At 43.5% G+C, this 12,755-nt stretch overlaps 1 protein-coding gene across 1 annotated transcript; it reads right to left on the reverse strand.

The window, feature by feature from the left end:
• Positions 1–1,044: 1,044 nt before the first annotated feature.
• LOC122028934 lies at positions 1,045–1,992 on the reverse strand. Its single transcript, XM_042587907.1, has 2 exons — positions 1,711–1,992; positions 1,045–1,434 (listed from the first exon to the last, which is right to left on the reverse strand). Exons 1-2 carry the CDS (start codon positions 1,990–1,992, stop codon positions 1,045–1,047), a joined length of 672 nt encoding a protein of 223 aa, XP_042443841.1.
• Between the last annotated feature and the right edge of the window lie 10,763 nt (positions 1,993–12,755).

The following is a 12,755-nucleotide window of genomic DNA, read 5'->3' on the forward strand; positions in this document are numbered from 1 at the left end:
TGGAGGCTCTACACCAGTCGGCTGAGGCTGAACGCTGAGAGGCGCTGTCCCTCAAGGAGAAGATACAATCAGAGCTGACTCAACAAACTACAGCTCTGGAGGACTTCAAGCTTATGCATAAACAAGAGATGGATCGCTTGACTCAAGAGCTACAATCCAGGGACATGCTTATTATGGACCAGAGACGAGATCTAGAGTCTCAATTAACAGAGCTGGGCTCCTTGCAGGCAAAACTATCTCAAGCCCAATTTGCCTTATCAAGCTCTGTTGTTGCCTTAGAGACCTATAAGGCTGGGGAGAGCGACCGTCTACAAGCGAGCCGGGAAGAATATTTACGCTCTGTAGAGTTTGGCTCGCAGGTGGGGGATCGCTTCGTCAGATATGTGGCTTATGGTGTGGTAGAGGCACTTCAACAACTTAAGGAGGGAGGGTATCTGCCCCCCGATCCTCCTGAGGACTTCCTGAATTATCGTCGAATCCTCAGAGAGATGCCCGATGATGTATTCTCAGAATTCAAATAACCCCTTCTTATTGTACATGAACATCTGCCCATTGTACTTTGTTAATTTTCACTATCCTTGCTACTACTTTCTTTTTAGATTTTATGTATTTTCCTTAGTCCTTACTCAGTGGAGCTCAAGCTGTTTAGCCCTAGCACGGGGGTCGGAGCGAGTCTTAAAGAAGATTTGTGAGTGTTCTAGACCAAGTTATCCTAATCGGGCATTTCATGCCCGACCTGTCATATTGTCCCGATCTCCAATCTTACAAAGGAGTGATTCACTTAAGTACGATAGGGTTGGAGGTAGTTAGCACTCCAAGGATGGTCCAACCTCCTACCTTGAGTGTCTTGCAGGTAGTAGGCGCCTGACGCTAATCTTTTAACAATTTTATATGACCCACCTATTGAGGTGCTAACTTGGTTACCTCTCCTATAGGCTTTGCCCTTTTCCACACTAAGTCTCCTTCTCTGAAGAATCGCAGAATCACCTTCCTATCGTAATTTTAATGCATCCGTTGCCTATAGGCAGTGAACCGAGCAGCTGCTCATTCTCGAGTTTCACTGATAAAATCCAATTTCGAAAATCGTCGTTCGGCATTCTCCTCGTCATACAACAACCTTCTGATGGATGGCACCCCGACTTCTATGGGAACAACTGCCTCACTACCATAGACCAAGTGAAAGGGGGGTGAGACGGTGCTCTCTCGTGGAGTCGTATGGTATGCCCAGAGGATGCTAGCCAGCTCTTCCACCCAATCGCCACCTATGTGATCCAACTTAACCTTCAACCCCTGAACTATCTCTCTGTTAGTGACCTTCGTCTGCCCATTACTTTGAGGATAAGCCACGAACGTGAAGGCTTGTGTTATTCCAAATCCTCGACACCACTCTTGTATCTTGCGCCTTTGGAACTGCCTTCCATTATCTGAGACCAGCTTGTGCAGTATTCCAAATTGGCATAAGATGTTTTTCCATAGAAATTGAATAACGGCTCCCTCAGTAATCCTGGCTAGGGCTTTTGCTTCCACCCATTTGGAAAAATAATCCACTGCTACGAGCAAGAATCATTTCTGACCTGGTGCCATTGGGAATGGTCCCATAATGTCCATGCCCCATTGATCAAAGGGGCATGAGACTATTAAAGTTTTCAACGTGTCGGTCAGCCGATGGGTCAGGTTCTAATGCTTTTGGCAAGATAAGCAAGTATTCACCTGTTGCTGAGCATCTTTTTGCAGAGTGGGCCAGAAATACCCGACTAGTAATACTTTTCGAGCCAGCATCCTTCCTCCAACGTGGTTACCGCAGCACCCCTGATATACTTCTTGCAAAGCATACTTCGCCTCCTCTGTTCCTAAGCATTTGAGCAGCGATCTGGAGAATGCTCGCTTGTACAGCTGGTCCTCGATCAAGGTATATACATGAGCTCTTTTCCTGATCAATCTGGCTTCTTCCGGATCAATAGGCAGGACGCCCTGCTGAAGATAAATGATCATTGGAGCTCTCCAGTCGATCGGATCCTCGATATTATTCTGTAGGTCTATCTAAGCTATTAGGAAGGCCTGGGCTATCGACCTGTCTAGCACCCAAGTGGCCAAAGAGCTGGCTATTTTAGCTAGTTCATCAGCCCTTTGGTTATCTGCCCGGGGAATCTTAGTCATTATGACTTCCTTAAAATCTTCTTTCATTTTCTCATATGCTCCCCGGTATACCTGCAGCTTGTCACTGTTAACCTCAAAGTTGCCCGCTACTTGCTGAGCTACGAGTTGAGAATCTGAATAAATGACCACCCGAGCGGCTCCGACATGCCGAGTTGCTTGCAGCCTGTGCCTCATATTCCTCCTTGTTATTAGTGGCTCTGAAATTTAACCTTACTGTCAGTTGCATGATATCTTCTTGAGTGGATATCAAGAGTATCCCCACTCCTCTTCTCCGCTGGGTGAACGATCCATCTATATAGATCTTCTAAGTTTCTTCGGAATCAGGTTGATGGACCTCCGTCAGAAAAGCTGCTAGGGCTTGTGCTTTAATTACCGTTCGAGGCTGGTACTGTATGTCATATTCTCCCAACTCAGTTGCCCATTTAATGAGACGGCCTGCTACCTCCACGTTAGTAAGAGCCTTCCCCATGGTGTTGTTGGTCAGGACTGTGATGAGGGTGTGCCAAGAAGTAAGGTCTTAAGCGGCGAGCTATGAGTACCAATCCATAAATCAATTTTTTCAGGGTCGTGTATTGGGACTCGACCCCTTTCAATAAGTGGTTGAAGAAGTACATTGATCGTTGTATATCATCTTGTTCTTTTACCAACACCGCCCCCACGACCTCAGGGGTGGCTAATAGATAAACCAAGAGCGGCTCCTCCGTAATGGGCTTAAATAGTGAGAGTAAGGTCTCCAAGTGCTTTTTTCAATTCTTCGAAAGCCTAGTTGCATTCTTCATCCCATTAAAACTTGGCCACTCTCTTGAGCACCTTGAAGAAGGGTAGTGCTCAATCTGCAGACCGAGATATGAACCTGGGGAGTCCAGTTATTCAACCCACCAACTTCTGATCTTCCTTCAGATTCTGAGGCACTTTCATATCTCGAAGTGCTTGGACCTTCTTCGGATTAGCTTCAATTCCCCACTCGGTAACGAGGCATCCCAAGAATTCTCCCCGAGCTCCAAACAAGCACTTCAATGGATTCAACTTCAACCCATATTACCATAGTGTGTCGCAAGTCTCCTCTATGTTAGAGATCAAATTTACAGCCAGAGTGGACTTGATGAGGATGTCACCCACATAGACCTCCACGTTCCGTCCTATCTGCTCTCGGAAGATCTTATCCATCATTCTTTGGTAGGTAGCAACTGCATTTCGCAATCCCAAAGGCATGACGGTGTAATAGAAAGTACCATCTACCGTGATGAAGCTGACCTTCTCCTGATCTCTCTACGCTAGAGGGATTTGGTGTTACCCTTAGTAAGCGTCAAGCATGCAAATCCTTTTGTAGCCCGAGGTCGAGTCTACCATCTGATCAATCCTGGGTAACGGGTAGCAGTCCTTAGGGTTGGCGCGGTTGAGGTCTCGGAAATCGATGCAGACTTTCCACTTATTGTTGGGTTTAGACACCAGAACCACATTAGAGAGCCAGTGCAGGATTTGCACTTCTCTAATGTCTCATGCTTTCAAGAGTTGGTCCACCTCAACTCGGATGATCTTATTTTGCTCGGTCGAGAAGTTTCGCTTCTTCTGCTTGACCGGCCGTAAATCGGGCAGAAGATGTAGTTTGTGCTCAGCCACCTCAGACCTGACTCCGGGTAGCTCTTCGGGGGACCAAGCGAAGACATCCCTATTGCGCGTCAAGCATTGAACCATGTCTATCTTGATCTCGATAGGCAGGTGACTCAATATGCGGGTGAGGCTTTCCGAACATTCGGGATAGAGTTGGACCTCCTCCGAAGGGATGAGATCCTCTGCTATAGGCAGAGGCTCCTCTTAGCTGACGTGGATACAGTCATCCTGGGTTCTCTGAGCCTTGCAGGCCTCCACCTTCACCATGTCGATGTAACACATGCGAGAGACCAATTGGTCACCTCTGACTTCCCCGACCTGATCTCCCATAGGGAACTTGATCTTCTGGTGGAAAGTGAAGACTGCCGCCCGAAACTAGTGCAATGTCGGTCTCCCTAAGATGACGTTGTACGAGGACGGCGAATCCACCACTATGAAAGTGCTCCTCCACGCCCTCACCAGGGGCTCGCTACCTAAAGATATGGCTAGGTTAATCTGGCCCATGGGTCTTACTTCATTGTCAGTGAAATCGTATAATGAAGTGGCCATGGGCTGGAGTTCACTGGCGTCGATTTGCATGCCCTCGAATGCACTCTTGAATAGCACGTTGACAGAGCTTCCGGTATCAACGAAAACCCTAGCCACGCGACTGCTGACTATGACAACTTTAATTATTAAAGCATCATCATGAGGAAGCTCCAGCCCCTCCAGGTCTTGCGGCCCAAAACTGATGATGGGCCTGACAGCTTGTTCCCGGCTGCATCCCACAGTGTGTATCTCCAGGCGGCGATCATGAGATTTCTGAGCCCTAGAGGAATCTCCATCTATGGGCCCTCCGGAGATCATTTCAATTTCTCGGATGGCCATGTTTCCCCTGTTCTTCTCCTCCCGGGCTTCTCCTGGCTCCTGGTCGTGACTAGGCTACTGGCTTCCTTGTCCTGCATTATCGAACAAGGGTTTACTGAACTGACCTGCTAAGGGTTGTTGGCCAGTCAGCAGCCTCTGAATCTTGGGCGCGATCTCAGGTGGAGGTAGGCCTAGCTCAGCTGCGCGTCAGGAGTCACGGGCGAACTGGAAGCAATCACTTGTGGCATGGGTGTATGACCTATGGTAAGTGCAATAATGCGGCCCCCACTGATCGGGCCTTGGGGCTTAGACAACTGCCACACGTTGGGCTGGCCTAGAATCTTGATCGGGAGGGAATTACGGTCGTTTATCCTGGGCACGTGGAAGAACCTGAGTTGGCGGTTGGGGTGACCTCTTCTTTGATTTGTTGGCAGGAGCAGGCACCTTATCTGCTTTCCGCCGAGCCGCCTGAGCTTCTTCTACGTTGATGTAACTGGCGGCCTTCCCTAGCATCTCATCGAAGTTCTTCACGGGCTATCGGATGAGGACTCGGAAGAACTCTCCTTCTACCAACCCATGGGAGAAGGCGCTTATCAATATTTTAGAGGTAGCGGACGGGACATCCTGGGCTATCTGGTTGAAGCGTTTGATATAGCTTCTCAAGGGCTCGGTAGACCCTTGCTTGAGGGTGAAGAGACAATGGTCTGTCTTCTAGTACTTCCTGTTGCTGGCAAAATGGCGCAGGTAAATAGTCTTGAAATCATGGAAGCAGGTGATGGACCCGTTCGGCAATCCATTGAACCATTTCTGTGCTTAGCCGGACAGAGTGTTCAAGAGCACTCAGCACTTGATGACGTCGCTGTATTAGTGCAACAGTGTAGCGTTCTGAAACTTTCGGAGATGATCATCCGGATCCTTGCTACCATCATATTCTCCGATAGCTGGGGGCTTGTACCCCTTCGGTAGCTTCTCCTCGAGCACCCTTAGAGAGAAGGGCACTTGCTCCTAAGGCTCCCCCGGGACTCCTCCTTGAGGACTATGGCTTTCCTCTTCTTTGAGTCCCTGGGCGGGGAGCTTTCCGCCATGGAAGCCTGCGGCTGCTCTTTCTTATTATAACAGTCCTGTCCCTTGTGGTAATAGTCCGGGCCTGGTTCCCGATAAAAGGCTGGAGGGAACTCCTTGGGATGTTTCCTCTTAGATCCTCTGTCAGAAACGTGCGTCGGGTCCTTAGAAATTGTAGGCATCTTGTATGGTCGTGAAGTAATGGTCTATTTTTCGGAAGCTGCCCGCCTCTTGGTCTCCTTTAATAGTTCGTACTCCCCTACCGTCATGGTCACGTTGATTCTTCTGGTGTCATCCATCTTCACACTCTAGAATAGGTGAAGGAGGTTCTCACAGATGGCGTCAAATTGATCCTGTCCGGAATCTGAGTCAAACGAAGGTCGGATGAGTTGCCATTGGTGTTGATTGAGAGACGACTAGGACACCCTTCTCATATGCGCCTACAAGAATGGACTCCCACATGGCGTTGGTGGACAACGATGACTGAGCCGACGGTACTTGAGCACTGCGCACGCTCAGATAAGCACACGGAACGTTAGAGGCTAGAAACTAGGGGAAAAGTCCCCGGAGCAAGCCCTCCGATGCTAAAGTTAGTTACTTTTTTCCTAGAAGAATAGTGTACGAAGGAGAAATAAAAGTAGAAGACAAGTGCGAATGTGCGAGAGAGCGTATCTGCACAAGGGAGAGGACCTCCCTTTTTATATGACAGTGCGTACCTCTAGAGCCTGACTGATGTCAGGGAATGTCGGGTGTCAGGACATGTCTAGTGATGGAGGGCGTGTGACACCCTCTTGTGGACTGGAAGAAAGCTTCATTCGTAGATGACTGCAGACCATTGGAATATTGTAACGCCCCAAATTTCCTCAATTAGAGTCCTAAAAGTAATTTAAAAATATTTAAAAATGCTACAGAAATATTCTAGGGATTTTTAGAAATTTTTAGAGTATTTTTATGTAATTTTTGGAGGTCGTTTGGTATTTTTACTAAACGAAGGAAGTTTCGACAAAAAATGTCCAAGCCGAGAATTGAACCCACGACCTTTGACTTGGTCAAAACCCAGCTAACCAGGTGTGCAAACAGATTTTTCTGTTTAGAAAAGGTAGCGAATTTATTTAAGATAGTTAACAGAATATTGGATTATAAAAGGGATAAGTTGATCTTGGATTTGTTTGTTTAGAAAAGGTAGCGAATTTATTTAAAATAGTTAACAGAATATTATAAAAGGGATAAGTTGATGTTGGATTTGTTTGTTTAGAAAAAGTAGCGAATTTATTTAAGATAATTAACAAAATATTGGATTATAAAAGGGATAAGTTGATGTTGGATTTGTCTGTTTAGAAAAGATAGCGAATTTATTTAAGGAGTTAACAGAAATATTAAGTTATAAAAAGGAATAAGTTGATACTCTTTTTTCCCGTGACTTAAACCATTCTCTCCTTCTCTTCTGCGTACGATGGCGGAGCTCGGGCAGAAAACGAAAGGGAGTTAGGGCATCATCTCCGGCGGCCGACCAAGGTCCTAGAAGCCCTTTTTGTTCGGTTGTGAGTCCAAGAATCAAGGTAAGTGCTTCTCACCTGCAATAGGAGTAGTTTCGGACCTTTGTTCTTCTTGAATTCGAAGCATAAGAAGCGCTTATAGTGCAGATTTTTAATTAAGCCTATAGTACAGATTTTAATTAAGCTTATAGTGCAGATTTTTATGTAGGCTTATAGTGCAGATTTTAATTAAGCTTATAGTGCAGATTTTTAATTAAGCCTATAGTGCAGGTTTTAATTAAACTTATAGTGTAAATTTTTAATTAAGCTTATAGTGCAGATTTTAATTAAGCTTATAGTGCAGATTTTTATGTAGGCTTATAGTGCAGATTTTAATTAAGCTTATAGTGCAGATTTTTAATTAAGCCTATAGTGCAGATTTTTAATTAAGCTTATAGTGCAGATCTGTATGTAGGCTCATAGTGCAGATTTCTTAGAGCTTAAAATGCAGATTTCTTTAGAGCAGATTTCTTTAGAGCTTGTAGTGCAGATCTCTTAGAGCTTAAAATACAGATTTCTTTAGAGCAGATTTCTTTAGAGCTTGTAGTGCATATTTCTTAAGAGCTTATGGTACAGACTTCTTTAAAGTTTATAGTGCAGATTTTTGGTGGAACTTGTAGTGCAGATTTTTGGTGGAATTTATAGTGCAGATTTTTGGTGGAACTTGTAGTGCAGATTTTTGGTGGAACTTATAGTGCAGTTTTTAAAGAAAAAGATTATAGTGCAAGTTGGTTAAGTATTATAGTGCAGAATTTATGTTTGTATAGTATGCAGAAATAGTATAGCATAGAATGCAGAATCTTGATTAGTATAGTATGTAGAATTTTGATTAGCATAGTATGCAGATTTTTATTTATGCATTTCAAAGTTAGAATTTGTTTAAACATTTCAGTTTTTAAAGAAACATTCTTTTATTAGAAGTATTAACAAGTGTAAGAAAGATAAAGAAAAGAAAGAGAAAGGCCAAGGCCTTAAGTAAATCCCAAAGTCAAGATTTTAGGGATTTTGGCACACAAGGTGCTTAAAGAAAATGCCGAGGCATTATATATTAGAAGTAATAAAAGATAACAAGTATTTTACTTTATTTAAGAGGCTAGTACCCGACTTCCGAGGTTGTCGTTAAACAAATCCAGGTGTTCAATTCCGAGGTCTTGGCCCTGGTAGACCGAGGTCTGCTCTTTTAGGATTGGTGGCTCGCTACCCCAACCTATTAGGGAACGCGCATAAGATGGTACTACGCCTGGGCCCAAGAAGAAAGTTGATTATTATTTTGAAGTATTATAAGTACAAGTTTTTGAACAAGTAAAGTAAGTTTTACATCAGTATAAAAGTATTAAAGAAGAAGTTTTTAAACAAGTGAAATAAAAGAATAAGTTTAGAACAAATGAAATAAGTTTCATTTTGTTTTAAAAACAGCAAGTTGAGTTTTCTTTTATGCTAGCATGTTATTTAGATTAGCTTATTGTTCTTTGCTATTAGAAGAGCATGAGTAGTTTTACATGTTTAGCATTTCAGTATGTTTGTTTCTTTTACTAGTAGATGAGCATGAGTAGTTTCCCTTTTGAGCATTCAGTTTTAGTTTTCAGTATATGTACATGCATATCGAGATTTTGTGAGTTAGATAGCGCTTACTAAGCAAATTTTGCTTATAGCTGCATTTCCTCTTACTGCAGATAAAGGAAAGGAAAAATTATAGCAAAGGAAGACGACAAGGAGGTGCGGATGGATGTGTGATGCCTGGACTATAAAAGCCTTGGGACCTAGCATAAGAATTTATTAAGATTGCCATTTATTAAGAATGTATTAGATGAGTCATTTAGTCTTCCGCTGCTAGCTAATTGTATGTTTTGAGTTCTCCGAGAGTTTTAGGAATTTCTATCAACATGTGAACAATGATAGTTAAGTAAAGTTAGTAGTCCAGTAGCGCTCCGCCCTCACAGTCTAGTAGCGAGGAGGGTGGGGTGTTACAAATATTCTCTGACATACAGCAGTTATTCCCTGACAGTCAGTTATAATTCCCTGACCTTGTTGTCATGTAGCGCCTTTGTCCTGCCTGGACATGACTAGAGCAGCTCGAGATGATCTGTCAGGTATAACACCCTGGCTTAAGTCTTGAGGGGCAGGGAGAGCTGTGATGAGATCGCTCAAGAGCCGATCGGGAGTTGGCCTACTAAGAGAACCAGACCTAGGTATTACCGAGCTGTAAAAATCCGACCAGTCGGAGCGGGTCAGGCATCACCCTGATTGTACATTCTGATTTAGATCTGGGATCCAGATCTGTAAGCATCCGACCGGGCATCCTGCGTCTGGCGACACTAGGCGGTCCTACCTCTTCTTTCCCTAGCTGCTGACTGTCACACCCTCCTGACTGTTGACTGCCACATTCTCTTGACCATTGACTGTCACGTCCCCTTGACTTTTGACTGCCACATCTCCTTGACTGTTGATTGTCGCATCCCCTTGAATTCTGACTGTCACGTCTCCTTGACTCCCAATGACCGGGCCCTACCATTATGCATCGTATCACCAAATGATGTGGATAGAGATAAGACTTGATCCAGATATGATTTCATCCAAATAAGAGTTGATCTAGATAAGGATCTGATCTAACTCTATAAAAGAAGACGAAGACTCTATGTTCAAAATCAACAATTCTTCTACCACTCTATCTCTGTACTCGAAAGAAAAACTAATAAGGCGAAGCTCTACGACTAGGGAAGCTATAAGAGGAGTCCGCTACACTTAAGACTTCTGGATCGACTGCTATCATTTGTTTATATTTCTATTTACAAGTTATGTTTTAATTTATAATATTTCTTGTGCTTGTTAAACTGTAAGACGAGTTTCTCCGCCTCCAGAAAGTTTCGAAAAGGAGACCACTAGTTGACGAACGCCTCCTATGATTAGGCCTTGGACATACTAACCATGGGGGGTTAGGAACCAAATAAATCCTGCGTGCTCTTTCGTTTCTATTATTTATTTATATTATGCTGCACACTAACCCTAATAGAAAGAACAAATGATGAAATAGAAAAGAAAGATGGTCGATATTTGATGTTGTGAAAATCGACTGTCATTCGCTCACATCAAATTAATTCATTTCTAAACTATCGAACCGTTTAACCTACACTAAGGTAGTATAGTAGAGGACTGGGTCGTCTCTCGTGAAACTAGTGACAGGATGATGTGCGTAGATATTATGATCGTTTATGCATGCTTTAACACACATTCACTTGTTTTATTTGTATATATTCTTTGCATGATAATCTCTTTTATCGTTTATTCAGTATTTATTACTCTTTTGTCGGAGATCTGTTCTTTGTTTGATTTTGTGTTGACAGGGACAACTTTTGGAGTGAAAACGACGATTGTCGATGCACCCGAGCAAAGCAGAGCATGGTCGTGCACCCCTGCACGACCGTGTGGCGATTCCAAACAAAGAGCAGAGCACGGTCGTGCAACCCTGCACGACCGTGTGGACATTCACCGAGAGAGAGCAGAGCACGACCGTGCAACCTTGCACGGTCGTGCCTCACAACCAGCAGCCAAGATCCACACGGCCATGTGAACCTCACACGGTCGTGCAGTGCAGCCCGAGCCAAAGCAAGACACGGTCGTGCAGACATGGCACGACCGTGCCACTTTACCCGAAGACAAGAAGAGCTTGGCCGTGCGGATTTCGCACGGCCGTGGTATTGGTCGTGCAGATTTTGCACGGCCGTGGCACTGGTCGTGCGGTGCCCGTGCCCTAGCCTATATAAAGACTTTTAGCTCTTATTCTCGGGGGAGAGGAGGCGAGTTGTTAGAAAGGATTTACCTTGGTGTCGTTCCACGCTATCCCGGACTTTCGAGATCACCGTAATCATCGCATGAACTCCAGAAGCAAAGGATTGGACTCGAAGATCACTCAGCGTTATTGGATAAATATTTTTTCTCTTTCTCTCTTCTCGTTTGAGGATTATATGCTTACTTTTATTATGTCTTTGGATTTTTCTCCGGTGTCTATGGAGTACATCCCTTGTTCTAGGATCAGGGAGTAGTTGTGGATAGGGTTTGATGTAAAACTCATGTTTATGCCTTTACTTATTGGATGATTTCGCTTGCTTTGTTTCTATTTGATATGCATGAGGCTCGCTGAGATTATCTCGTCATATTAGTCGATTGTGTAGGAATTGCTAATTTCGTAAAGAGAGGATCTTAGATCGTATACCCGAGGGGTCCTAGTGACAGGGGTAACCTGTTCACGGACATCTAGAATACTTCCTTGAAAGGAGAGTCAACTTCTCCATAAGGAAGTAAGAGATCGAACCAAACCCCTATCTCTATCCTTAATGATACCGATTAGATTTGTATTCTTGTGATCTACCGAGGCGCCCTAGTGACAGGGGTTAACCGTAACAGGATTTCACAGGGATCTTCTCTGTTTAGTGCTTAAGGATAGCAGCTTTAACTTCCGGCGAATGCATGTTGATTGGCTATGAGGAAAAGATAGAACATGATACATCAGGTTCCACCACAACGAAACCGAACTCCTAGAACTCTTCTCAAGCCAAGTTAACCTTTCTCTCTTTTGCTAGTTCTTACGTCTACTTTCCAATTCCCTTTCCCCTTAGGAAATAGTTAACTTACAACCATCGATAGTTTAGCTAATTCTACGTGAACAATCGTTGGTACTTATAACCAGTTCTCGTGGGATCGATAATCTTTTATTATTGACGACGTATCCGTGCACTTGCGGAAGCGTAACAAGTTTTTGGCACCGTTGTCGGGGTCTGCGTCTATAACATTAGTGAAAATCATATTGGATTAGACTAGACTTTGTTTTTCTTTATTTCACTTTACTTTATGCATTTTTATTAACATAAAAAAATATTAAAAATATATTTTAACTCTTTATTTTGCACTTGGATTATTCAATATCTTGTTCTTGCATGCGAAGAGCTAATCTTTCAGCAGAACTTCTGCTGTTCGATCCAGAAATTAATAGAATTTTTCTGAGGAGAAGAAACTTGCAGAAACTCCAAGCAGAACAAGAAACTTCTGAAATGGCTGACAAACTTTTGAAGGATTACGCAGCACCTTATGCACGAGGGCTTTGGAGCAAATGGTTAAAGAGTAGCAAATGCATGACGAATTTCATTGTCCGAGACGTCCATTGTTTTAAGTGTGGGGGAGGGAATTCTTCTTTATAATCATAAGTTGATTTGAGATGATTTGGTGAGCTATTGGTGCTGGAATTGAGGTGTAAAAATAGTGAAAAAAAAAAAAAGAACAGTGGCAAGACAAAGAGTATCAAATGTGGAGATAGAGTATCAAGATTCTACGTTAGCCATCAAATTGAAGGGGAGGTTAGCTTGATACTTTGAATTGGTAACAACAAATGGTATTCATATCTTTGTACATCAAAATGGTCAACTCATCAAGTATATTCCTCCAATACTCTCATCTTCTCATGTTTCTTCATTGAATTCTTTTCTTTTTGCCTATTTCATTCACTTTAATTGTTCTTCTTGCTTTCATTTCAATTCTGGTTGATAAATCCTT

Source organism: Zingiber officinale, chromosome 10B (assembly GCF_018446385.1).
Source record: "Zingiber officinale cultivar Zhangliang chromosome 10B, Zo_v1.1, whole genome shotgun sequence".
In the NCBI taxonomy this organism is placed as follows: Eukaryota; Viridiplantae; Streptophyta; class Magnoliopsida; order Zingiberales; family Zingiberaceae; genus Zingiber; species Zingiber officinale.

What these genes read in the sequence shown, in the direction of transcription:
- LOC122028934 (XM_042587907.1), bottom strand. Translation starts at nt 1,992, where the DNA reads ATGATCATTTATCTTCAGCAGGGCGTCCTGCCTATTGATCCGGAAGAA. An exon ending in AAAAAGATGCTCAGCAACAG is followed by an intron (nt 1,435 to 1,710) that starts GTGAATACTTGC and finishes ATACTGCACAAG; the next exon opens with CTGGTCTCAGATAATGGAAG.